This window comes from Vigna radiata, unplaced genomic scaffold, assembly GCF_000741045.1.
Source record: "Vigna radiata var. radiata cultivar VC1973A unplaced genomic scaffold, Vradiata_ver6 scaffold_234, whole genome shotgun sequence".
Lineage (NCBI taxonomy): Eukaryota > Viridiplantae > Streptophyta > Magnoliopsida > Fabales > Fabaceae > Vigna > Vigna radiata.
Window position 1 is genome coordinate 441,295 of NW_014543117.1, and position 27,944 is coordinate 469,238.

General features: G+C 35.1%; 3 protein-coding genes across 5 annotated transcripts; all 3 read right to left on the reverse strand.

Moving 5' to 3' along the window:
- Positions 1-9,312: 9,312 nt before the first annotated feature.
- LOC106753110 lies at positions 9,313-10,643 on the reverse strand. The gene is made up of 2 exons (XM_022777392.1): positions 9,729-10,643; positions 9,313-9,649 (listed from the first exon to the last, which is right to left on the reverse strand). Exons 1-2 carry the CDS (start codon positions 9,870-9,872, stop codon positions 9,353-9,355), a joined length of 441 nt encoding a protein of 146 aa, XP_022633113.1. The 5' UTR covers positions 9,873-10,643; the 3' UTR covers positions 9,313-9,352.
- Positions 10,644-10,802: 159 nt separating this feature from the next.
- LOC106753142 (E3 ubiquitin-protein ligase RHF2A) lies at positions 10,803-14,935 on the reverse strand. Of its 3 annotated transcripts, none has more exons than XM_022777391.1 (10): positions 14,737-14,935; positions 14,296-14,454; positions 14,159-14,205; positions 12,938-13,000; positions 12,685-12,793; positions 12,217-12,605; positions 11,992-12,099; positions 11,720-11,907; positions 11,549-11,611; positions 10,803-11,137 (listed from the first exon to the last, which is right to left on the reverse strand). In XM_022777391.1, the coding sequence occupies exons 1-9, from the start codon at positions 14,740-14,742 to the stop codon at positions 11,595-11,597; spliced, it is 1,086 nt and encodes a 361-aa protein (XP_022633112.1). In that variant the 5' UTR covers positions 14,743-14,935; the 3' UTR covers positions 10,803-11,137; positions 11,549-11,594. The 3 variants fall into 3 exon arrangements, with proteins under 3 accessions (XP_022633112.1, XP_022633111.1, XP_014490423.1); XM_022777390.1 differs by adding an exon at positions 13,618-13,702 and having other exon boundaries at positions 11,549-11,907; XM_014634937.2 differs by having other exon boundaries at positions 11,549-11,907; positions 14,737-14,934.
- A 4,230-nt stretch (positions 14,936-19,165) lies between these two features.
- On the reverse strand, positions 19,166-20,170 carry LOC106753126. The gene has a single exon (XM_014634921.2). It carries the CDS (start codon positions 19,971-19,973, stop codon positions 19,464-19,466), a length of 510 nt encoding a protein of 169 aa, XP_014490407.1. The 5' UTR covers positions 19,974-20,170; the 3' UTR covers positions 19,166-19,463.
- Between the last annotated feature and the right edge of the window lie 7,774 nt (positions 20,171-27,944).

Sequence of the window (27,944 nt, forward strand, 5' to 3'; positions counted from 1 at the left end):
GCTCCGGCGTATCAATGAAGTCAGGAAAATGACTTCCTTTAACTTAGAAGAATCAGGGAAAGTCAGGAGAGTGACTTCCCGTTCGGTGGAAAAGGAGGGAAGGAGGAGGAACGTTCCGGCGTTCCTCCCGATCAGTAGTATAAGGAGGGGAAACGCTCCGGCGTATCAATGAAGTCAGGAAAATGACTTCCTTCAACCTAGAAGAGTCGGTAAAAGCGTTGATTATCACACATAAATACGGGGGCGTTCAGGAATAAATAAGTACGTCGGTCGGCAAAATACAGATTGCAGAAATATGATAATCGCAAATTGTAAGTACGAAATAAGTAAATATACACGGCAAGTTCAGTACAAACGAAGGGCAAATACAAATTACAAAGCAGCAAAAGAAGGAGTTAACATCTAATCCTTAATAACTTCGTTGGAGGGGGGAGCAAGTTGGGAAGCCTGGAGAGCGTCGGTCGGGTCCGCCTGGTCGGTCACGCCAACAGGTTCGGCCAGGAACTGGGAGGAAATATCAACGAGTTGGCCGTCCACTAAAATCTTCATGATGTCGAAGCCTTCGTGTTCTAAAGGTGACTGGAAGAAGTAGTGACATTGAGCGATCCCCTGCTCAAAACCCCGTTGGCGCTCTTCACAAAATTCGTCCTCCAAGGCAACAAAATCGGCCAACGACTTGTCCCGGTCGGCAATGGCAGCAGTTTTTTCAGAAGTTAGCTGTTTGATTTGATTGGAAGATTGCTGAAGGCTGACAGTTAGAGAGTCCACTGATTGCTAAAGGCGTTTCGTCTCATTTTGGGACTCCAGGAGGGAGGCAGCAGCTTTCGCCCGATCATCCTCTGCTTGTTTGTTCACTTTCTCGAATCGCTCGGTAAGCAGAGCGAGGTCCTTCTGGGCCTTTTCCAACTTAGTGTTGGAAATTTCAAGTTCGGACACTAAGAGAGGATTGGTGGTCCCTACGACATAGTTTAGGCAGACGCCAGCTCGGGAGAACAGTTCGTAGGCCATGTCATAAGCTTCCAAGGTCGTTAGCTTTTTGAAAGGCTCACTGGAGTCAAGTTGAACACGAGACGATCAGATATGTGGAGGTTCGGGTCAAAGGGACCAGATGGGAGGGGGCCGAAGTTTCTTTTCCTTTTTGTTGGAGAGGGTGTCTTTTCTTGAGAAGGACGTTTTCTGCCTTTGGCCTTCGGGCCAGAGGAGATCACGATTGGCTTCGACTCATCAACCTTCGGGACGGTGAGAGCGGCCGGAGAAGCAGAGCTGGAAGGGGCGGTAGTCGAGGAAGAGGGAACAGTAACATGCCCGCTGCGTTGGTTCTTGCGGGCCAAGGCTCGGGCAAAGGCTTGATGTTTCTCCATGCCTCCAAAGAAATCTGCAAGGAAAGTGCAAATTTAGCAAGTTAATAATGACCGGCCGATAGTCCCAAAATGTAAAAGAACTTACCGAACACTCTAGTACGTAGAGTGTCAGAGTCAGATCCGATGAGTTCGATGAGTTTGCGAGAGAAGGTCTTGCGAGGCAGCTGATCGATTTGGCGTATCACCTCTAACTCATCGTCAGTCATATCGGACTTCTTCCAAGAAATGACTTGCTTGGGATGTTCGGTCCAGTAGAGAGGAAATTTAGGCCGGCCCTCGGAAAAATACTTGGACCGGCCGGGTTCGCGTATGGCGACTTTGAAGAAATTTGATTTAAAATCCTTATAGGAGGAGTTGAAGGGGGCGAATAGCTGTTTATCCTTTACAGGGATCAGGGAAATCCAACTCTTATTGGGATGGGGCAAGGCACGAAAAAAGAAGAGGAAAGACGCTGGAGTGGGGGTTAACAGTAAACCGGTACATAGGACGGAAAAGGCTTGCATGCATGCCCAACCGTTCGGGTGGAGTTGGGCGGGACAGATATTTAGTTCGCGAAGTACGCCACATTGAAAGTCTGAAAAAGGAAGCCTCACCCCCAAGTCGCGAAAAAGGGTTAAATAAGCGTAAAAGAAGTCTAAGGCATACCCCTCCCGACCGTGGCACACCCGCTCGTTCGAACGACATACCACCAAGGATATGTCAGCCGCATCTCGGCGGAGATTGGACATTAGATCCACCGATTCAAGCAAACGAATGATGGAAGAGGTAGAAATGAAATAGGAAGGGTGACCCCGGACTTCGTGGGGAGCCCAATCGTAACCGGCAATGGCGGGAGGAGGAGCCACTCCGGTCCACTCTAAGGAGTTGTCGACGTTGAATTCAACATCGTCGGCGGGAGCCTCCTCCCGGGCGGGACAACCGGACAAGGTAGATGACGAAGAGGGAGAGGAGGTCGACGCAGCCGCATCGTCAGCATACCCCCGACCTTCATTCTCGAACTCATCGGAGGACCACGACGACGTAGACATTTACCTGAGTAACCGGAGGAAGGAAACAGGAGGACGGGAAGAGAGTAGAGTAGGAACGGGAATCGGAGAGCAGGTGGAAGAGGATGGGGGAATGAGGAGGGGGCCCTCCACCTTTTATAGCCGAAAAAGGGGCTCCAAGAGAACATCTCAGCCGTCCATCGATGACAAATCTAACGGAGGAAAATTTGTGACTCTTCGGTGAACAGGTGTGATTGATGGGGGAGAAGATCATGGCCGTTGCTGAGTACAGGATCGAATGGCTGTGGTGACGAGACGTTTCGTTGCCAAAAACATTCTGAGATCTTAAACCCCTTCGCTAATCGAAGACGCTCGGGGCTTGGGGGGCTTGTGTAGTGGAGGAGGGTCGGTCGAGTCGGCCGGATCAAGCGTAGTGGAGGAAGCCCGGTCGGGCTGGCTACCAAAGTTGCAGGGGGCGAAGGCGACCTAAGGTCGGACGGCGTGGATCAAGCGGATGTGGGGCTGAAGAAGCATTAAAAGGCTTTGATGGAGATGTAACGGAAAACATAGCAAATCAATGAAATTAATGGTCAGTTACGAATACGCAATCTATAAATAGGGACAGCAGAACAGGTAAAGTAAGTTTTGAATCCAATTTAAATCGGTTCAGTTAACTGATCCACTATCTGACTTGGGCGTCAGAGTGTTCTTTTTGCAGGATCTCCCGGTTGATCCTTACGAGACACCGCTAGGACGAACGGGTCGGACGATCGGAAACAGGACCAGCAGGTTGGTTCGGTCTCGGACTCTAACACCGAAACACTTTTAAATTCAAATAAAAAATTATTTTTCAATTTTATCTTCTTAGTGATTACTTTTTTAATTGAAATAATTATTTACAAGAAAAAACTATCTATACAATAAAATATAATAAGAATTATTTAGAAATAATTATTTATAATAAAAACTACTTACACAGTAAAAGATAATAAAAATTACTCATAAACTATAAAATATTTGTATACAATAAAATTACACAATATTTTTTATTTCAATTATTAAAAATTATTTTAAAATTTAATAACATTTTCACGAAAAAAAAATGGATATATATATAATTAGAATTACCGACTTGACCTACGATTCATATGTCAATACTTCTAAAAAAATTTCAAACTCCTTAAGTGAGGATAAAAAGAAAAGTCTCAACCTTCGTGACTCTTTCTAAAGTGAATTAAAGTCAGAATTAAAGTGATTTAGTTTTATTACAATTTTGTTTTAATTTTTAAAAATAATATCATCTATATACACATAAAATTATATATTTTATTAGATAATTTAATATATTATAATTTTATTATATTTAAATCAATATTTTTACATCATATTTATTATTATGTTATTAAATAAAATATATAATAACACTTCATATTTTTTGAATTTTTATATATTAAATAAAATATATATTTTTATATCGTATTCATGTATAACAATCCTCGTATATGAAATAACACTTCATATATATTTCTCACATACCACCACATGATAACATTAAATATTTAACGATTTTATTAATTGTTAATTTTTGTAAAAGAAAAACTCTAAGTTATCACTTTTTAATATATTCTCTAACCAAATGTAGTCTTTATAAAAAAAATATTCATGTTAAATAAATAATCTGATTTTTCTTTATTTTAACTCTTTAAAATCAAATAAACATTATAAAGTATATATATATATATATATATATATATATGAGAAATATATATGAAATTTTTGTACAACAAATTTATAAAAATATTTAATTAGTCAAAAATTTTAATATGAAACTGTGTAATTTTTTTTATATAAGTAAATAATCAAGCTTATTAAAATCTTTTACAAAATTTGATTAAAATGTTTATATATAATTATTTCACAAATTAAAAACACTTAAACTCACAACAAGAAGAGTTAATTACATTTCTTTTATTCAAAAATAAACCTTATGAACTTTTTCTATCAAAAACATTTTAACCTTGTAACTCACGTCAAAGCCAAACCATTCACGTCAAAGCCGAAACCAAATTAACGAGTCTATATAAAACACAAAAATTATAATATGAATTTCTTTTATATAGTTAAAAAATTTTAAAAATGAATAAACATTTTTATAAATTAAATTAACTGTATTGCGCAATCTCTTTCTCTATTTTATTAATTTTATATATAAGCTAATTTAATTTACGAAAACTTACTTTACTGTTTCCTTCTTATTTTTACTTTAAGCAATAAGACTTATGCAAAAAACATAAACTCAGTTCTGATTAATTAGCAATATAAAATGAATAGGTTAAATAGATTCATTGGTTCCTATTTTTGCTGGTTTTCTTTAATTAGGTCTTTGTTTTTTAAAAATGATCAATTTGGTCTCTGAATTTGGAAACTTTAACCAATCAAGGACATTTTATTAACTTCCCTGGACGGCGTTAAAAATGGTCTGTGCTGGCAACAGTAGCTATCATACTGCATACATGTGTCACTTATAATTGATGAGGTGGTTACTAATTTTATTTGTTAAAGATTAAAATTAAAACATCATGTGCGTTAAGTTTAAGTAAGGATAAAATGGGGAAAGTGGGAAAACTGATATGAGCTGATTAAAATCAGGGAAACGTTTTAGGTTTGGGGAAATTGGGGGTTTGCGAAATTGGAGAAATAGGGTTCGTGGCTTAGTGTGATCGACAATTGGGAAACAACGGTGAGCGGTGCTTTATTTCACAAATTAGTCTGACAAAAAGTTTCGTTTTGGGAGATAATCTTCATCTATCGGCGGTTTTGTCGTGGAAAACACGTGTTGAGGTTAGTATATTGTGTTTTTTCGATAATGTGGCATGTATAATTGTATGGTTACTTTTGATAATGGTCCCCCATGTTTGATGTAGTGATGTGGTCCCCCATATTTGTAGTTCTGTCGGTCTATTTTTTTATGCATGTGTTGTGAAAGTGGTCTTGCAATGTGGTCCCTTATCCTTTGTGGTTTTAATTTTGTTTAAGTTTTGGTGTTGTATGTTGTCTGGTTTATAGGATATTTATATAGGATAAAAATTTATATAATTTGGAATAACTTTAGGATCTTATTTTATAGGTTAAAAATTTTTATTGTGTTGAAAATGGAGGATAAATTTGATATTGTTTTCCACCATGGAGGGAAGTTCTTGAACAATGGGTCACTTAAGTACGAGGGAGAAAGTGCAACTTTCTCTTTTGACCCAAACATGTGGAGTTATTTCCTTATTGTCAGTGTAGTAAAAGGACTTGGATATGATGGCTTTAAGGAGTTATGGTATTGTGTAGGGGGTGGTTCTGTATTAGAGAATAGGTTAGAGCTTTTGACTGATGATAAAGGAGCCATGCATATGATAAATTTAGCTAGGCTCAATGGTCAAGTGCATCTATTTGTTGTTCACCTAGCCTCCCAACCTGAGATCATATACTTGTTAGAAAATGCTTGTCATGATATAGGTGAAGTAGAAGCTGAAAATGTGATGCATGATAGTGGTAAGGGTGAGTGTGAAAAGGAAGGTGGTGGTCAAAGAGCTGAACAAGGTGATGGTGAGTGTAAAAAGGAAGGTGGTGATGATGAGTGTGAGCAGCAAGCTGATGGTGATGCTGAGTGTGAACAGCAAGGCGATGGTGATGCTGAGTGTGAGCAACAAGGTCATGGTGAGTGTGAGCAGCAAGGTCATGGTCAAGATATTGTACCTGTTGAAGAAGAAAGATGTCAGGGTGATGGGGTTGTTGAAGGTCAAATTGAAACCTAGTGTGAAGGAAATACTGTTACTGTCCATAGTTGTAGCTCTAGTGGTGAGGATGGGAATGGTGATGGAAATGTTCATTTTAATGATGACTATATGAAAGACTTGGTTGACTGTGAAATACAAGAGGATCTAGGAGATGGAAATTACTTTGGTGATATAGAAACTGATGTGGAATATGGTGGAGAATCAACCACTGACTTTTCTGATAGTGATGTGGATGATGGCATAAACTCTGATGATAACAGAGGCTTGTTTGATGAAGAATGGGAATCTGAAGAGCTCATTAGTGGAGTAGAAAGTGATGCAGAAGATGATGAAGAGAGTTATGGCAAGTTTGTGACATTTACTATGCCTAAATCAATGGTTGATTACAAGTGGGATTTGGGGACGTATTTTGCTCAGAAGGAAGATTTGTTAGATGCCATAAAAACCTATGCAATACAAAATGGTAGAAATATAAGATACGTAAAAAATGATAAGAAAAGAGTTAGGGCGAAATGTATGGGATCTAAAGGAAAGTGTCCCTGGTTGGCATATTGTGGTTATATGGATGCAATAAAAACATGACAATTAAGGACTATTGTTGACAACCACACTTGTAGTAGAGAGCACAAGGTAAAATTACTCAATTCAAAATGGCTCAGTAAGAGGTCGGAGAAAACTGTTAAAGAAAATCCCAGAGTTAAGGGAGTGGACATTGTTCAGAAGATAAATAGAAAGTGGAATGTAGGTGTATCTCAATCCATGGCTTATAGGGCTAAAGCCATTGCTTCAGACCATGTTGATGGGCCTTTCAAAGAGCAATACAAAAGGATCTTTGATTATGCAAATGAGGTCTTAACTCGTAATCCTGGAAGCACAGTTCAGGTTAAAGTTGAACCAAATGAGGATGGACCTATATTCAGGAGGTTGTATGTTTGTCTGAAAGCCTGCAAGGACAGTTTTGTGTCTTGCAGGCCTATTATAGGGATGAATGGTGCATTTTTGAAAGGAAAATATGGTGGGGAAATGTTGACTGCTGTTGGAAGAGACACAAACGACCAAATGCTACCTATTGCATATGCCATTGTGGAAGTAAAGAACAAGGCCACTTGGAAATGGTTTATGGAACTTCTTGTTGAAGATCTTGGTGGGCCGACAATATGTGCATCATGTACATTCATATCAGATTAACAAAAGGTAATTAAATTAAGACCTCTAACAATGCATATTAAATTATTTTGTGTTAGACATCTTTTACTTTGTTATTGAAATAACAGGCCTATTACAAGCTATTCAAGAAGTGCTTCCACAAGTTGATCAGCGATTTTGCGTTAGGCACCTATACACCAATTTCAGAAAACAATTCCCAGGAAATCAACTCAAGAGGTTGATGTGGAAGGCAGCTACAACAACTCATCCCCAAACATGGGAAAAGGAAATGAAAAATATCAAAGAGCTTAACATTGAAGCTTTTAAATATCTTATTAAAATACCTCTCAGGTTTGTATTCCAATTTATGTTATGTTTGAATGCTTGCCATACTTGTATATTTCATAAACTAATAATTAAATTTCATAACTTGTTACCATGTAGACATTGGTCGAGATCAAGGTTTACAACCACATCTAAATGTGATACATTAGTAAACAACATATTAGAGGCATTCAACAGTGTTATGTTGCATACAAGGTCTAAGCCAATCATAAGCATGATGGAGGACATCCGAATTTACATCATGAAAAGATGGGCAACTAACAGAGCAAAATGTCAATCATTGGCTGGGGTCATTTGTCCTAAAATCAAGACTAGACTTAATAAGGAGTCCCAATTAACTAAGTTCTGGATTCCAAGTTATGGTTCAATATAAGCATGCTTTGTAGTTCAGTTTTAAATTGTCAATACTGAAAAAATTATGTTCTTTTGTAGCTGGTCAGCAGACAAGTTATTTGAAGTACGTCATGCCTCCCAAGTTGGGGAGAAACTTGTGGTTGATCTAGACAAACATGAATGCAGTTGCAGGAAATGGGCTATCTCAGGCATTCCATGTTGCCATGCGTTGGTTGCTATGAAGTTTCTCAACTTAGATGTAGAGGACTTCATACCTAGTTAGTTTAGGAAGGCCACATATGAAGAGACATACTCTTCAATTGTCTATTCGATAAATGGAAAAAACATGTGGCAGGTTACACCATACAATGATGTATTCCCTCCAAAAAAGAGAGCATTGTCAAGCAGAGCAAAGAAGAAACGCAGGTTGGACGAATGGGAGTTGATCACGGATGAAACAAGAATGAGGAAGGGTGGTGTATGTAAAAGATGTGGAATTTGTAGAGAAATGGGTCACAATAGGAAGTCTTGCAAGAAATCAACCCAAGAATCAATTGTCACTAACCAAACACAACAAAGTAACCCACCAAATGAACCAATCATACCATCAGCAAATGAGGATCAAGCATAGAAATCCAATTTCTCTATGTTTATATGACTGTACTAATCTATTGTAATAGAGGATGAACCTTATTTTTGTATTTAGCACTTTAATATTTGCTGCTGTGATAAAGGATGAACCTCTGATTATACTGGCTTTCTGCCATCTTTAATATTATTGGTTTATGATTACTTTAATATTATTGTCATATTATTGTTGGTTTTCTACTGTGAACCATTTTGTTGCTACTAAAGGGTTGGGAAAAAAAAGGAAGCTTTGTTAGATTGGATGGATTGAAAAAAAAGTTGATTTTGTATCAGGATTTATGCATTTCAGATTGGTATAGAGGACAGGATTAGGCACCAGCAAATGCAGCAAAGTTGATTTCCCAGAGTGCCATAACCTCTTAAACCTTTTAGCACTTAAACCTTTTAGCAATGAGTGCCACAACCACTTAAACCTTTTAGCAGTTCCTTTTCTGCATTACTGCTACCATTTGAAGCCACAACTGTCAAAAAATTGTACCAGTCTCAACTTATATATATACTGATTGATGTCACATATTTATAGTAAAAAATTGACATATTTTGTACTACTTATAAGGATCAACTTCATCAAAGTGGTTGTTTAAAGTCTTCAAAGATTGATTGAAAGTGCTTCGTCAAAGTGGTTGTTTAAAGTGTTCAAAAATTGACTAATTTTGTACTAGTTATAAGGATCAACAAAATAATACAGATTACAAATTCAGATTAAAAAAAACATCTCATTCTCATTTCATTCACTCATCAACATCATTCAGATTACATTAAAACATATCAGATTACAGCGAATCATCCCATTCTCACTAACATTGAAACTAAAATCATCTTTGACACATAAAAAACAAACCAACAATATCAACCCCTTCATACACTTTTCAAGAAAGAACATTGATTTCTGTATCTTAACTATCATTTTTCTAGTACTCTCCAATTCTTCACTGCTAACCAAAGTTTCTTTCTTCCCTTCGCTCTTCACGTAACGACCACTGTACTCACTTCCAACATCTGTGCACCATTTGAAGAAGTTGCAACCAGCATCTTGAACACCATTCTGCAAACACATTTGAAGAAGTTGTCCTAATCTCAGAAACAGTACCATAAATGGAACGTATAGGTTGAATATGACATACCTTATACTTGGAGCATCCCCAAAAATGCTTGCCTCGATTCTTCATAGTGTTCGCAGTTCTCATCACAGATATCTGTCCATAATGGCAAATAGGGGTTTTGTTCCTTCTGCATGTCAACGAATAGCAAGAGTACTCCTTTGACATCCTCTTCGAAGAACAACGACAATAAACTTGATCCCCACCAAACCCAACCTTGATCTCGCAAAATGTTATGAATCAACACCTTTCGAAGAAGAACCACCACCCTTTATCAGCTTCAGCTCAGCACCCTTATCCCAATTTCCCCAATTCTTTTACCTTTATGTGCCAATTACCTTTAACTTTAATGAAACCACTGAAACCACGTGCTTCTTCAATTGTATGCATAAACAAATATTTTAACTTCACGTGTTAAAAGCATTATGTGCCACCTATATGCAACATGACAACTATTATTACCAATACGAACCATTTTTAACATCATCTAGAGAAGTTAACAAAATGTCCTTAATTGATTAAAGTTTTCAAGTTCAGGGACCAAATTAATCATTTAAAAAAAAAATCTAATTGAAGAAAACTAACAAAAATAAAAACCAATGAATCTGTATAACCAAATGTATACTGATATATCAGGCATTAAAGGCATAAAATAACCATAAAAGAACTTCCTGAACACAAGGAATGAGAAGCTTCTAGGGACAGAGACAGACAATCGAAAGAAAAGCAGATGGTTGAGAGGCGAAACGCGGAAGAACAAAACAATACTTCAAAATAGTGACTCCTGAGAAATTGCGTTTGAGCGAGTGAGAGAAAAGGTGCTAGATATTTGAATGAGAATTTGTGGATTTTACAACTTGGCTATTGAAAACCTACCTCATGCTGCAACAAACACATCAAAACCAAGAAAGATCGCAGCTAAGAGAATTTAAGCCAATACGATTTAAACTTTCGGCACCTCAAAAACTTCTGGAACACCTTCCAAGAATTTTATGAAGTGCAGAAAGAAACACCCATTCTGTTTTCACGAAATCGGTCTATCCTACCAAGAATGCTCGCAATTTTAACAACGATGGTGCAAAGTCTATACTGATCGTGTTTCACAATCAAACAGAAATTTCAGAGTATGACTTAATGCCCTCAATTGTCGTTGAGTTTGGGAACAGATGAGGACATAGCACTTTATGTAAAAGATTATCTGAGAAATATCTATAAATAAGTTTACAATGTGAATATACAATCATATATAGGTTCCTAAGTTTCAAACGAAAGAGACCACTGCAGCCTTTTCAAGTATCTTTATTTCCAAAATCATAATTGTAGATCTTCTTCTGCAGGCCAATGGATTATCACTTGCCTGGCCTGCGCCAGCCAATAGGCAATGCATCACATCCATGGAATTTCACATCCCCAATGGGCAATCCTATTTCTACCTGATATCATAGAAATATTCATCAGCACGACATTCTAAACAATCAATCAGGTAAACAACCAGTGCATGCCACAATGATAATTAGGACTAATGAGAGGGAAATTCAATTCCACAAAAATGAACTAACAAAATCTCTTCCATTCGTAGCTAAAACAAGAATTCATATCTAGATTCCTTCAGAAAGCTTCAAAAGCAAAATCTCAAGGGGTTATAACAACATATATTTTTTTATAGGAAAGAATGCAGAAAAAGATTAAAAATACAGAAAGCCAAGAAGAAAATGCAAGTAAAATCTTTGAAGAATGAGTGGGACAATAATTACTTTACAAAAAAATAGTTCTGATAAGGTGCGATCAAAACATGTATCTTCAGTACTTCACATTAAATAATTTTAGTCTAATAAAAATCTAACCTTTTAGACAGAACAAATCTCAGTTTTTGCAATTCCTTCTGTATGCTTAACTCGAACTGGAACCTGCAGCACAAGAAGCTTTTGTGTTATTGTCTCCCAAAAGACCGCCCCCTTCAGTGCCAGTTAAAGCCTGATCATTAGGTCCTTGAACTGAATCATCCTCTAAATTACTTGGAGCTGAATTAATATTGCTTCTATTACTGTCTCTGGTCTCCAGCCGTTCCATCATGCGGGACACAGTTGCAATCCCTGCATTAACTTCTCGCCTAACATCAGATCCAATATCAGACATAGCATTGTTACGAGAAAACCATCTCTCCTTCCACCCTCGTGTACTCTTGGAAATTGACTCCTTGTACCTGAAAAACGAGAAAAAAGAGAAATTATAATGGCAGAATATTGTACTTTACCAGACCCACATGCAACATACAAAAGTCCACTACCTTGATGACACAGCATTCAGTTTAGATTTCAGAGACTCTGAAAATGACTGCAATTCTGATGGACCTGCTCTGTCTTGACTACTTGGAGATGACTGATTAGGAGATCTCCTGTATGAATTTTCAGACCCAAAAGTTGAGAACTTCTAAATGTAGAATACAAGGCAGTTATGAATTTATAAAAATTTTAAAATAATCTAGAGATTCAAAACCGAAAATGAAAATGACCTATTGTTGTAAGATGATCCCTGATGTTCTGTACCAAGAGCACTAGATCCAGATCCTGAAGCAGAGACCTGCTCTTCTTGAACAGGAGCAACTAAAGTCAGTTGTGATGATTGTTCTCCTGTTGCAGGAGATGGAGACAGATTGGCAACAGCAATAGTAGGAGTTGCTTCATCATCTCCCCTCTGAGATGGAGAGGAAGAAGTAGGAGCCATGGGAGGCGAATTAGGATGAGTCGAAAAAACTAAAAAGTGTGGGCGACCTTGAGCTGATGACCTGTTTCTCTGCCCTTCCCTTCTAGCAATGTGTCGTGCTCTTCCCATTGCTGCTGCCGCAGCTAAGTGTTGGATTATACGCTCTTCAAGATCAGCATCACTAGCTCCAACTGGCAACTGCATGAGAACCCAAAAATCAGGTAATGCATGATAACAGTTCAAAATACTTTCCAATTAGCATAAGTAGACTACAAACATGTTGTAACTCAAAATCCCCCAGTGTGGGATGATGAAATATTGTGGCATTTCTAGGTGGATTGATCCTAAAGTTTCGCTCTCTTTCCACTGCCTCAAGTAATTCTTGGCTGCAAATACAAAAAAAAAAAAAGAAAAAAAAAAGAGAGAGAGAGAGAGAGAGAGAAGCAAGTAAATAAATCTCCAAAACAAATAATGACAGAAGCAGATTAATAAATAAACAATAATTTAAGAACATCACGAAAACTACAAACCTTGTTGGATCTTTGAGACTGATAGGTTGCCAACACATGGGGCACTGGGAGCTTCTTTGACACCTAAAAGATAAAAGTTAGAGTTGAATACAAAGTCTTCCTCCAAAGATTGTTAAGCGATTTACGTAACAATTGATTGTGGCTGCGGGCACAGATTAGCCAATTTTTTTTCCTTTGATACCAACATTTCTTTTTCACCAGGATATGTACATGAAATAAAAGAATAAACCACAAGGCATGGAAGAAACATGAAATTACGTCTATAACATATTTCTGAGCCAAACAGGAGCATGCTATAAATGTCCATATCTACAGACTTCAAAAATCAGAGTATCAATAGTCAACAGTAACTCATATAACAGACTGGAAGACTGCCCAAAACATTTCCTTTGTTCAGCGGAAAATTTTCACTTGGACGACAACGAATTGACCTAGTATCTAAGCAAGTTTGAACTTACGTGTAACAACTGTATAATGATTGAAGTTTTTACTCTGGGATAGTATTAATAAGTTCCTTTTATCACTTGGACACTGTTAAAGTTATCAAATTGTAAACCAGTCAAGTTCAGGCCCTACTGGTTTATTGTTTATAAAATTTGTTGGGTATGGCATCTGATATTTCCAAGAACCTTGACTAACTATAGATCAATAAAGTGCCTCAAAAATGACGATATAATTACTTGAAGGAACAGCATGAAATTGGTTGTTGATATAAGGCCCGAGAGTCATTGGCATTGACATACTCAAGGGCTGGAATTTTCGTGCCTGCACAACCTTGAAAGCTTCATTCCAACATCAGAGAAATAAAAATAACTTTAATCCTATACATTAATTCATGACACTCTCTTTCAGCTGATAATGACAGCTTATTTTAAATTGAGCACCAGACGCATGTTTTCCTTCAAAATAGACAAAAACATATCCGCAAAATACTCTATTAAGAAGCCCCTTCTGCAAGTACATCAGCAGAAACTACAGTCATACAAATTCCTTACTTTAGGAACCCAAATCGCTGATCAAGAACATAGCAGCGGCTTTAACAATAGAGATTCACAGCAATAATAATAGTAATGATAATAATAATAATAATAATAAATAATAATAATAATAGTAGTAGTAATAAGTGAAACACCCATCATTACCACCAAAGTCCAGCCCAATCAACATTAATCCCCATGATTGACTCAAAAAGAATTAATTATCGAAACCGAATAACAATACCATTCGAGAATGCACTGAAGATGAAACTCATGCTTGCAACTGGTAACCTGCAAGAAGGGTATAAGAATAGCCTGATCAATAGGGTTTACAAGCAGTCAACAGTAATCACGAGCATAACAATTAAACTGACACCATACCGTGGAAGGATCACTGTCACAGAAGGCTTCAAGGCATATGCTGCAGGCATCATCACAAGCGTCCTGAATTCCACCCTCCACAAAAGCAGCGGCGGAAGTCAAATGCGCCTCAGACTTACTACTGTCATCACTGATATTATTCCCTTCCATCCCAGCACCCTACAAAACAACACCCCGCTGAAATCGACACAAACATACAACAAGAAGAACTGTGGACATAAAATCCCAATCGAATTGACAACCCACGCCGCCACGCTACAAGATTGGGAACACAGCTAAACAAATCAAACTAGCACTCCCAGGGAATCAGATCAAATCAAAGAGTCTCGGAAGAGAAAGATTCCCTAATCGAAAAGGACAGGGCGTGGGAAAAGAAAAAGAGAGAGAAAGAGAGCGGAGAAAAATTCAGAGTAGACAGCTGAGTAATCGAAACGGTTTTACCTCCATGGAGAATTGCGCGATGACTTAGCGAAATCGAGATTCGAGATGCGATTGGAAGAAAACCCTAGCGAGAGCGAAAGAGTGAGAGAGAAGTTTTCTACGGTGCGGTGTGGTGTGGTGCGGTGTGAAGTGAGTGAGTGGGTGCAGGCAATGGGGGTTACCCATTCCTTTATGTTTTACTTTTTGGAAGAAACCAACCAAACACGGAGTCAGCTAACCTTACCTTAGCTCGCTCGGTCTTCGTCCACCACTCTCTGTTCTTATGACACGTGGCATTCCCAAACGAATCTCTTTGACGAGTCTCTCACCTTACGCGTCACTCTCTTTTGCTCCGCCCCATCATCATACATACATGCACATTATCTATATCTATATCACCATCCCTACTTTAATTTACCTTTCACATTCAAATTCTTATATTATTAATTACATTATTTCCTTTTAATAATTTTCTAAAATACTACAAACTTATTCTACAATCTCATTAACACTTTCTCACTACAAAACTATAATTCGATCTTATATATTTATTAACGTGGGATTTTCAATACATTTTTCTAATTCAGACACATCCAAATATCATATAGCTAATTTAATAAAAGGTAGTATGTAGAGATGACTGACATACTTCTTTCCATAAATATTTTTTAAATTTATTTTTGTTTTAATAAAGGGATTTCATTATAACTTAAACAACATGAGAGGAAGGAGATATCCAAAACATTTTTAAATTTGATTATCTGCTTCCTTTTAATAAGTTTTTTTAAATATTTTGGTCTCATAAACTTTTATGTACTACAATTTGAAAGATATACGATTATAATTTATTTTTGAATATTTAATATTGAAAAAATCATAATACAAAATTTCGATATTGAATATTTTATAATATTATGTTTCTTTTTAAGATTTTGAAGATGTATACGGAATAAGAAAACTCGTTCCATCCCACCTTACCTTAATATCATATTTAATAATGGTGACATAATAAATCTAACAAATAATAAATAAATTATAATATATTTCAAATAGTTATGTACTATCATAAAATATAAATTTTAAATTTATCTCACTTTTACAAAATTATATTTACTTAAGTATTATAAATTAATACATTATAAATTTATTTTATTTTTTATGGACATGTCCACCTATATGTTTAAAAAATTTAAATATGACATTATTCAATAATCATGATATTACATTCATTGTGTTAATAGTATTTGCACATGCAACATGGAACTAACTTCTTTACTTTTTCCCTCTAATTAGTCTGAGTCTTCTTTTACTCCGTCTAGGTTTTGAGAAATTTGATTAAGATTAATTTAGTTTTGACTTTTCGTAGCCAAAATTAAAGGCGTAAATTAATTTAGTATGATGTTGTAAATTAATTATTTTTTGGAATAAGTATGACTTTTTGAACACGGTATTATCATTCACAATGTGTGAATAATTCAAACCTGTTGCCATCAAAGAAAAAAAATCAAATTTATTCTCGAGCTAGAAGATTACAGAAAGCCTAAAAAAAATCTCAGCATGCTCTTAGAAATTATACAATGTTAAATGTGAAAATTAAAATTTAATTTATGTTCAAATCTATTGAAGAGATGACACATTGGAATGTCTTACGTACGTATATATATTATTGTATTGTATGAACCTGTTATTTATAATTTGAGCAGTTAATCATTAAAATGATAATGAGTCATGAAATTTACACAATTATCTAATAGATTAGACGATAATTCATCTAATAGTATGCACAAGATCAACTTTAAAACCTAGGTGATCATCTAAATAGAATCAAAGTATATTAGTTTTATAATCGATTAATTTGAATTAAAGTGTGATTATTTATGTTTAGATATCATAAATCTTATTAAAAAATTTATCACAAAATCTATAAATAAATATTTAATGTAAAAAAATATGTTATGTATATAATTACAATATTATTTGTCTAAGTTGTTTTAGCAAAATACTTTCTATATTTGGACACACAAAAAACTTCTCACAAAATAAAATTTAGACTTTAAACTATAAATTAAAGCGAAATAACTGATATTACATCCAAAATAATCAAAAGAAAAAAACAAAAAAAAAATGCAAATAACTAAGAATTATACTAATTAATAATATCATTCAATTAAAATATTATACTAATTAATAATTAATAATGTTATTCAATTAAAATATTAAGGAACTTCAATCTACATTCATAATATCATAATAAACTTTTGATATCATAATGTCAACTCTTGATTGATTAAAACAAAGTCTTATTTATAATTATAACTAATTTATGTAAGAAAAATGATATATGGACAACAGATTTCAACAACATTTAGACACGTCACAGGTGTCACAACGTCATTTGTCCACGTGGCAAAGAGAGAGAAACTTTCAACTTTTTGAAGATTGTCTGAGATGTTGACGCGTGGTAGAGAGAGAAATTTGAATTTCATTCTGAAATTTGAATTTCAGAAGGATTTCGTTTCACATTTCGGAATCCCATTTCGAATCCCATTTCGCATCCATATCGCAACCCATTTCGAACCCCGCCGTCTGACCATCTCGTGCTCACCGGAAAGACTACCGCCGCACTTCGGTTGTCGGACACCGTCCGCATCACCGCCGTCTTCTATCCACCAAGGAAGCTTCGGTTCCATTTGCTCGACGGTCAATCCCCTAAACCCTAATCCAGGTGAGTGCAAAAAATTTTCATGTGCTTGAGTTTGTGGAGTTGGTTTATTCAGTTGTGCTTAATGTTTTATGTTTGATGAACATTCAAAATCATTCAGGCTAAGTGTTCTCTGTTTCGTGAATGTTGGGGTTTGGGAACGAACACCTTGTAATGTTAAAATGTGTTTAATTCATATTATTTTGGTTTCTTGTTCATGAGAAGCTGCATTAATCATAGGTGAGTACGAAGCAAACAAGTAAATGCAAAAGGCTACAGAGTATATTAAAAATACAGAAACAAACCGCATGTTCTTAGATGCACTAGTGTAATAAAAAGGAATGAATTAATGTTGTTCTTGACTCATACAACACATAAGACAGCTCGAGTACAATGTTAAATGGTCAAACATATCTGAAAGTGAACAGGTCTCTCTAGAGACTTTGGAGAGTTGTCTTCACTATTCATTTGGGATCTGGGTGAAAAAAAGAGAGGACGAAACCAGGGATAAAAAGAGAAGCCATTTTGACTTATCCAAGTGCGGTTAAGGCCTCCCTCTCATATCCATTATTTACAACCCCAAATCCAACATCCACAACCCCATATCAAGCACAAATGCAGTAATAACAACAAGTCAAGCATTTTATCACACTGCAACCATCATCATGCATTATATACTATATCATACAATGAGCAACTTAAGGAAATCATAACAACCAACCTGGACACTTGATGTGAACTGAGTGAGAAAAAGAGCAACCACTACTACAACTCACCATGACACCAACACCACACAACCACCAAACTAGAGAAGAGGGGAGGAGCACTCCACGAGAAGACCTTAAAAAGAAATGGTAAAATATGAGGGATGAGGGGAGGAGCACTAGAAGAGAGGAGAAAGAAAGAGGTGTAGGCATTGAGATATGAAATGCGACAAAGAGGAGGAAGGGAAGAGAAATGAGGTATAAGGTTTGCAAATCTAAAATGCGGTAGAGGAGCAAGGGCTATTGCTTGATTTTTATTATTGAATGGGTCAGCTTTTTTAAAAGCAAAAGATTCTCTGACAGGGGTACAATTAAAAATATAAAAATAAAAGGAGATGCAAGCTGAACTCAGTAAGGTACAGGAAGAAACATTCTCTATAAATACAAGTTTGAAATAAAAAGATAGGTAATTACAATTATAATGCATTAATTATTGAACTTGCTGAATCTTTACTTACTCATGACTCAGTAAAAAGATAACATTAATCGTATAGTATAATTTTTTTTATTATAAAAATGTTACTACGTTCATTTCTTATAAATCATCTTTTCTATCACAAAAATTATACCATGTCTACTTGCTATATAAGTTCTAACTACAACTAGTATATGAAAGTCTTAACTTATTTACAATGTGATAAACTATTACTAATATAAAAAATATAAAAGTTAATTTTGCGTTAAATGGTGATGGAGAATATATATATTTGTTATAAAAAATGATATTGCACACACAAAATTGTAAGAAGAAACACCGAATTTTGTTTATTTTTTTTAATCCTAAAAATTGAATAAGGGGTTAGGTAATTGGTGATCTCTATTAAAAGAATTTAGGTTTTACATTAAAAATGAAAGAGAAAGAAGAGTAAGAGTATTAAAGATGTATTAGAAGTGAAATAAGAAAGTTAATCTCCCGAAAAAGTGATTTGAAGGGAAGAAGATGAATAGCATTGAGAAGAGAGAAGAAAGTATATTGCAAAGTTGCTTTTTGATGTGTTATATGACCTACTCCTCCCGTTTTGAAAAAGAAATATGTACAACATTAATCTATTTCAATCTCAACCTTAAAATGAATACATCATTACTCTCCCCACCTCAAACTTATCATGCCAATACCTACTTTCTACGTACCCTTCCTAACTACAACTACAAGGAGAAAAAAAAATTAATCTTCACTAAACCCAATATACTTCATTAATCAATGTCTTATGCACACACAAATCATCGCGCGTCCACCTCACGCTCCAAAATGGTTTCGTTTCATTTGCGCGCAAATGTCGAAATCATTGGGCCTGGCAGTGGCATTCCGCAGTGGGTTGTTGTCGTTGTTGTTCGAGGCGCTGAGAATCGCTTCTCCAGAAGCCCGTTCCGTTAAACTGGGCCCACATCTCCTCCTCCAGCTTGCTAGTGTCCTCCGCCACGTCTTCCGAGAGGTTTTCCTCCAGAGAGGGCCTGGGCCCAGAAACATCATCGAGCCCAGAAACACCATCGGGCCGGTGATCCAAGAGAGCCTCTGTTTTCTTGTTCTTCTTCTGCAACTGGCGTCGCTTCCTCTTGTGCATGGCCTTCCTCACGAGACCGGCGGGGACCTTGTACGCCGCAAGCACAACCACGTCCATCACTGTGCAAGGTACGCAGCAGCACACGGCGGCGCACGCCGCAGTTGCATTTCCTGCGACCTCTCCTGCACGGCAGCCCTCCCGGCACCTGGTCACCGGCGGGGAGCGGCGCAGGACCTTCTGCTGGCGTGCCATGGGGAGCGGCGGCGGCGAGTGAAAAGAGTGAGGGGTCATCCCTCCATTGTTAAGAAGAAAGGAAGGGTTTGAGAAATGTGCGGTGGAATCGAAGTGAATGGATGGGGGAGCTTGAACCAAGGGAGTGACAAGCTTTTCACAGGCTAACAAAACCCTTTTTAATGTATATTCACATTTGTGTATTTTAACACACTCTTTCTTCTTGTTAGTTAAATTTGTAACAAAATTATAAAATTCACCCAACAATATAAATATAAATATCATGTCCTCCTTTAATTAAGTAAAATATATTTTTAACATTTTCTTATAATTTTTTTATAATCATTTATTTATTAATTTGTAATTGATCTATTTTAAATGTATGAATTAATAAAATAATAACACATTAACTATTGTCAAAAGATTTATTAAAAAAATTATTAACGTATTCTTTTAATTAAATAACATCGATTTTCGTAATTTTTTTTTTAAGGCCATATATTATATTTTTCTAAGGTTGTTACCCCTTTATACATGCAAAATGATATTTACAGTTTCCTGAAACAATTTACTTTTGATTTTCTTAGTAATTTTTTTCTTAAGTTCATATATTATATTGTTCTAAGGTTGTTACCCCTTTATACATGCAAAATTATATTTACACTATGAAACAATTTACATTTTTCCGTTTAATTATTCTAAAAACAAATTGTTCTTTACTTGAATACAAATTGTAGCCGTTATAATTCTTTAAGTGTCATTCATCAACTAAAAAACAGAGTTTAATAATAGATTACATATAAGCACTTAGCTTGTGGAATCTAACAGCCGCTTATATAAGTTTGTAGTATACTTTATTTGTCATCGAAAATCATGTTTCTTGATTATTGAAAATAAAAATGATATAACATTATTTAGGCGTTTTAAGTAATAGATAAAGTTCAAAGATAATTTATTTATGGCATGGGTTAGAGTCTCTATAAAACAAGGGCTTTAAATCCAATCTTCACACCAATCTTATGTTATAATAAAAATTAAATATATGTAGGTGTGATTGTACAAGATTCGTACTTTAAACTTGAAAGGCTTTTGCTTAAGAGGAAGTGTTATGGATGTAGTATTAAATCATTTTCATTCCTTTTCTTAATTGTATAAACCTTTTAATGATGCGAAGCTTTTGATTCATTATTATAATATGAATTGTATTGTTTATAAAAAACTTTCGAATAGTTAAAGGGTGTATAAAACTTGAATTCAATTAATGGAAGTCACGTAATCATAAGTAGGTTAAAAAAAAAAAATCATAATATGAATTTGTTTTTTTTTTTCTCTTCTTATAAGATGAATTCGCAGTCACACAAAAGAGATTAATGGATTAAAGAATTTTTTATACTTATACCATTACTAACTTTCTATATATACCAATTTAAAATTGTGGACCTATTACATTATCCATATGGTTTAATATCTATTTTGGTCTCTCTTTGAGGGTTTGTTCAAAGTGTTCCCTTCTTTTTTCAAAAGTTCATTTTAGTTCTAGTTTTCGCAAAAACTGTTCAAGTTGGTCATTTTTGGTAACGACGTTAAGTTCACCAACGGCAAAGCTGTCCAGCTGGCAAATATTTGATGAGGTGTAACGTTTTCATTGTGTTGACACTGTTATGTGTTAAAAAAAATTATTAATTGTGACGTGGAATTTAATAAAATTAGGGTTAAAATAAAAATTGAAATTGGGATAATTTGGGATAAATTTCTAGGCAATTACGATTAGGGTTCATCAAGCACCTTCAACCCACTAATCTTCATCAGCGCAGTTTTGTGTAACTCTGAAGGGTTTGTGGAGTGAATCGTGCTGTGGAACACTAGCTTGGGAGGGGTGTTATCCTCGTCACTTTCGGGGTTGAAGAGGTTGAGGATATTGACGTTGTTCGGAAACCGTCTCTCGGGTGGTATTCCAGAAGGGTATGGTGATCTTCATTCACTGTGGAAGATCAATTTGAGTTCCAATGCTTTATCTGGTTCTATCCCCGAGTTCATTGGTGTTTTGCCTAGCATTCGGTTTCTAGATTTATCCAAGAATGGCTTCACTGGGGAGATACCTTTGGCTTTGTTTCAGTACTGCTACAAAACTGGGGAGCGTGTAGGAGCTCATTTCCTCATGCCAAAGTCTGGAACATTTGGATTTTGGAAGTAACAAATTCACTGATTTGGCACCGTTCAGTGTCCTTGAAATGCAAAATCTTACCTATCTCAATTTATTGTATAATGGGTTTAGAGGACATATTCCTGAGATCAGTTCCTGTAGTGGGAGATTACAAATATCCCAGTGGATATTCAGGAACTGCGGGGACTAATTGTTATTGTTAGCAAAATGATGAAGATGAAGTTTTGATGATGCCCAAATCAAGTCAAGATTTATCAAGGTTCATGAAGATCCTTTGAAGACTTATTTTTGTTATGAAAAGCTTTTGTAATAATTGTAGTTTAATTGTTTAGGACTTAGATTTGTAGTAGGTTTTGATTCTTGTACCTTTATATTTTGTATTTGTTGTTTAGAATCAAAACTTCCCCATTTTAATCGATTAATCCTTGATATAATCGATTAAAATCGTTGCAGAAGCCAAAACCCAATCAGCTTTGGAATAATCGATTAAAGCAAGTTTTAATCGATTAATTAATCGATTAATCCTGAGAATAATCGATTAATCCTGAGAATAATCGATTAATACTAGCCGTTGGAGGTTTCTAATTTGAAAAACTAGTCGTTGTACTCATTTTAATCGATTAACACTAATATTAATCGATTAAATGCGTTAAATGGTTAGTTACGAAGAATGGAAGAGTTTTTGTTTGAGTCTATTTATAGGCTCTCTTTATCCATCAACAGTAACTCTTCCCTTGCGCTAAAACACTCAGAACTCTTTGAGAAGTGTGTCTTCTTGTTCGGCTTGTTAAACTCTTGTCTGTGGAGCTAGTGAAGTGCTACTACGGTGACAAAGGAAATAGCCGGTTCATCCGTGGTGCGTCTGAGGAAGTGTGTGGAAGAGGATCATCCTTCGTGAAGTATTCGAAGGAGGTGTTTCATCCTTCGTGAAGTATTCGGAGGAGGTGTGTGGAAGAGGATCATCCTTCGTGAAGTATTCGGAGGAGGTGTTTCATCCTTCGTGAAGTATTCGGAGGAGGTGTCTCATCCTTTGTGAAGATTCAAAGGAGGTGCAGGTTCATCTCTTGTGGTATCAAGAGAGGTGGTTTCTAAATTCTTACAAATTGTTTCTTTGTGATTGTAATTTATAATTGTTTTGTGCTTAGTGAACTGTTTATCTTGGTTTGAGATAAGCGACTGGACGTAGGATTGGTAAGATCCGAACCAGTATAAAATTATCTGCGCAAATTTCTCTCAACCTTACTCTTTTATTTATATTTATTATTTGCGTAGTAAGTTAAATTGATTAGAAATTAAAAGGCACGCGTTTGTTTTAAAAACCCTCTTGGTTTGTTATTCCACGCTAACAATTCCGCTGCAGCCGATTCTAACAGTTATCAAATTGGGTAATAATTCCATTGGTGGAATGATCCCCAAGGGCTTTGGCAGCGTCGAGCTTCTTGAATTACTGGATTTGCACAATCTAAAGCTTAGTGTGAATTGAAGAACCCTAATCGCAATCGCCCAGAAAATTACCCCAAATTCAATTTTTAATTTAAACCTAACTTTATTAAATTCCACATCACAATTAATTATTTTTTAAAAACACATAACAGTGCCAACACAGCCAAAACGTTACACCTCATCAGATATTTGCCAGCTGGGCAGCTCTGCCGTTAGCAAAGTTAACGTCGTTCGCAAAAAGGACTAACTTGCATAGTTTTTGCAAAAAGTAGGACTTTAGTGAACTTTTTAAAAAAAAGGAGGACCACTTTGAACAAACCCCCTGAAAAGGGGGACCAAAATAGGTATTAAACCTATTCATATTGTTTTTTAACACATCTGAACCGAACTCTAATATTATTGTTGGGTCTATCAAGAAGGAGGTTAATAGGAGAGATACAATACCAGATATATGAGTCCAACCATATAAGAGATTGACACCACTCTCTACCCAAAACCTTAAAATAATAAGTTAATGGGTCTTTCACCTCTATATAGTGCTTTACTTTCTCATTTCTATCCAATGTGGGACTTGGACTCACTTGGATTCCCAACACATAATCCCACTGGCCCAATCACCAATGAAACAAGCTTCATCTTTTGGCCAAGGCCATCCATGTGTCCTTGGATAGGAGACATCAGTCCCAGGTACTCGAGTTGTTATCATGGTTGGCAACGGGTCAGGTCGGACACGGATAGTGCCTACCCGCAACCCGACCCGCCGGATAAAAATGTACCCGCCACCGACCCGCTACTCGTCGAATACCCGTTTAGAAAATATCCGCAAGTATTTTAAAACCTGCAGGTACTCGAGGATACCTGAAAAAAATTAAAAAAAAAATTATACATTTTAAAATAAAATTTAAATAAAATTACAATATATATATATATATATATAATATAAATTAAATTAAAATTTAACTTTAATTAAATTTAACCTAATAAAATATAATTTTATTTTATTTTTTATTAAATTTAATTAAAATATATATAAATTAATGTTTTTTATTATTTTTTGCGAGTGACGGGTACCCGCGGGTCGAGTAATATATTACCCGTACCCGACCCGTTTAGAAGCGGGTATTAAAATACCCACTACCCGTTAACCGTGGGTAGTAACTACCTACTGTGGGTTTTACCCGCAGATATCCGTGCCTGCGGATTTTTTTGCCATCCCTAGTTGTGATATCTAATCCATGGTGCCTGTTATTCCATTATGTTAAGGCTATAGACTTTGCAAGAACCACTAAATATCTATTCCTATACAAATTCTTAATAATATTTTTGATATAAATTTTAAAAGATGGGTAAATTTATGTTTAAAGCATGCTCATGTTGGCTGACCTAGTGAGTAAACCTGAAAGGGTCAAGGTTCTTTGCATAAAAAAAAAGAAAAGAATGTTTTCAAGGCATTTGTGAATAAAGTAAAAGCGCCAAGAGTAGATACACAACACAAATAAAATTTGAACTTAGTTTATATGTCTTATTTATTATATATTGTTTAACTTTTCATTTCTATTAAATCTAAAATGTAGACTTACATTTGAATTTTCCAACAACCATATTAAGAGAGATAAGTGTGTACTTAACAATGAGCATATACACTTCTTTATGAAGATCACCATGCAAAAAAAGTGTCATCCATATCAAGTTGATATGTATAAACTAGCAAGAGGAGACAACTATAAAGAGAAGGAATTAAACAATAGTTAATTTAACTACAGGTTAAAAGGTTTCAAAGAAATTTACCCATTCTGTTTGTGTGCCTTAACATCTAGTCGAGTTTTATGTCTTTCTATGGAGTCATTTGCTTTATATTTGGTTTGGTAAACCAATTTGTACACCATAATTTTCTTCCTTAGAGGTAGACTAACCAGAGACCAGGTATTATTTTTCTTTAAAGCTTGTAATTAAGCTATCATGACTGCTCTCCAACATTCAAGTTTGTTTTCCTCTTTGAAAGATGTAGTGTCCGATGTATTAGAAATAGACAAACATAAAGCAATATGAGATGGTGAGCATTTTGAATAAGAAAGGAAGATTGTAAAGGATAAGGTGTGGTACAAGTAAATGTAAAGAGGCAATTGTAGGACAATGGTAATCACATCATCTAAGTATGAATGAGGCCTTTTATATCTAATGGAAATCCTTATATTAGAGTTAGCGACTTAAAAGAGAATCGTGAGGATAAGATTCAAATGTTCTCGGTAGATATAATGTTATCGTGGTTTTGTAAAGCATTGGTTGAAATAGAAAAATATGGATTTTCAAAAGTAAAAAGAAAGCCAAATTTTATATTTTCAGTAATGCTACAAGTGATGTCTATGATGGAAGAATACACAACTTTATTAACATAAGGAAAAAAAAATCATAGAAAATAACATTTCAAGATGAAACATGATTTATTATTAAGATCATATAAAATGTTGCCTTTAGTTCTAGGTTTGAAACTCAAGAAAATAGACTTAGAGGCAAAATTTTGTTCTTCCAAAAGTGATGGTCGTAGCATAGGCTAGACAACCAAAAACACGTAACAAGACGAAATCAAGGATGTGGCCATAAACTAATTAATGGGGAGCTTGAAAATGTAAAAAAGGAGTAGGAAGTTTATTTATGATTTGAGTAACATGTTTAACAACAAAAGACCAAAAATAAATTGATAAATGTGCTTGAAATAGAAAGACACAACTAACATTTAGTAAATGTTGGTGTTTTCATTCAACAATATTATTTTGTTGAGGAGTTTCAATACATGAAGTTTTATGAAAAATGCCTTCTGATGAAAACAAATATTGTAAAAGAAGTTCTTTACCACTATCATATATGAGTTTCTTAAACTTTAAAGAGAATTAATGTTCAATTAGTTGAGTGAAAGAAGAATATATTTGACATCAGATTTGACTCGTAGAAGATGTATTTGAGTTAAACGAGTAAAATAATCTCCTACAATAAACAAATATTTAAAACCATCAATTATGGGGTGGAAACTCGACCCATATGTCCACATGTATGAGTTAAAAAAACTTTGAATTGTTACTATTACTAACAGCAGAAGACAATATATTTTTTTTTTCGTTTAGCATAATGGCATGTATCACAAGGATGCAAGGAATAAAGAACAATATCATTGTATTTGGAAGACAATTGTTTCAAAATTTTATTTGAAGTATGACCAAGTTTAAGATGTCATAACATAGATTTATCATTAAGCATTACATTGGAAAGATGTGATGAATTTATAAAAACATTAAAACCAGATCTGCATGACTTGAAGCCATTAGAGTCTTATAAGTAGAATAAGCCATACAATTTCTTAGTCGCACTAATCATTTGAAAATTGGTTTTCTGCATAAGTAAACTATGTGCATAACAAAATATGACCATGCAAGTAATTGTGGAAATGAGTTTGAGAATTGATATAAGATATGCACTAAAATCTGGTACATACAAAACATCAACAAAGGTCAGCTTTCCAAGATGAATATTGCTAAAAAAAAAATGGCCAATGACAGTGGTATTATTGGGTAATTTTATTTTAATAGGTGTGATAACTTTTAAAAAAGAAAAAAAATGGATGGGCAAATATGATTTGTTGCACTGCCATCCAAAATTCATGAAAAGTAAAAAGACATATCACAATGTATGATGGACTTTAGAGGTTTGACTATGGTTGATAGAGGATGAGTTTACCTTGGATTGTTGGAGAAGAGCCATAATAACATCATATTGATTCTCTAGAAAACTAAATTGGTCATGATTAGAGTTATCAACCATTTCAATTTGTTGTGAGGTTGTATCAAGATGCACTTCTACCAAAACTAGCAGAGGTGGTGGAAGTAAAGGAATTTCTACGATTTATCCAATAACAAGATTCAATAGTATAATTGTTTTCTTATATTTCTCACAAAATTGTGTTCTTGTCATTGATCCTTTAGGAGTGTGATTCTTTTATAATCTAGTTTGAATTGTGTTCTTGTCATTGATTCTCTAGGAGTGTGATTCTTTTATAATCTAGTTTGAATTTTATTGAAATTGTGAGGTTGAGAGTTGTCAATAAATTGTGTGATTCTTTTATAATCTAGTGTGATTCTTTTATAATCTAGTATTAGTGAAAAGGAATTGCCAATAAATTCATGTTCATTTTGGAAGATCATAGAAAAAACTTTGACAATTGAAGACATAAGATCTATCATCATTATTTAAAAACACACTTGAGAATATTCATTGTTTAAGTCTTAAAGAAATCAAATTATGCAATCTTCATGTTCTTTAGTATAATCTTAGAATTAACCCACAAGAACAAGATGTTGAACAAGTGCAGAAAATAACGCTTGTACAATTGAAGTTCTTTTCTTAAAATCTCTAATCTTGTCTAATATTCAAGA

Bases quoted from the DNA above. Each gene is read 5' to 3' on its own strand.
- LOC106753110 (XM_022777392.1), bottom strand. From the start codon at position 9,872: ATGTCAAAGGAGTACTCTTGCTATTCGTTGACATGCAGAAGGAACAAA. The intron at 9,650-9,728 runs GTATGTCATATT...ATGTGTTTGCAG, and splicing joins GGGGATGCTCCAAGTATAAG to AATGGTGTTCAAGATGCTGG.
- LOC106753126 (XM_014634921.2), bottom strand. From the start codon at position 19,973: ATGACCCCTCACTCTTTTCACTCGCCGCCGCCGCTCCCCATGGCACGC.
- LOC106753142 (XM_014634937.2), bottom strand. The intron at 14,206-14,295 runs GTATGGTGTCAG...CCCTTCTTGCAG, and splicing joins GTGACAGTGATCCTTCCACG to GTTACCAGTTGCAAGCATGA. The intron at 13,001-14,158 runs GTATTGTTATTC...TTTATCTTTTAG, and splicing joins CTTCAGTGCATTCTCGAATG to GTGTCAAAGAAGCTCCCAGT.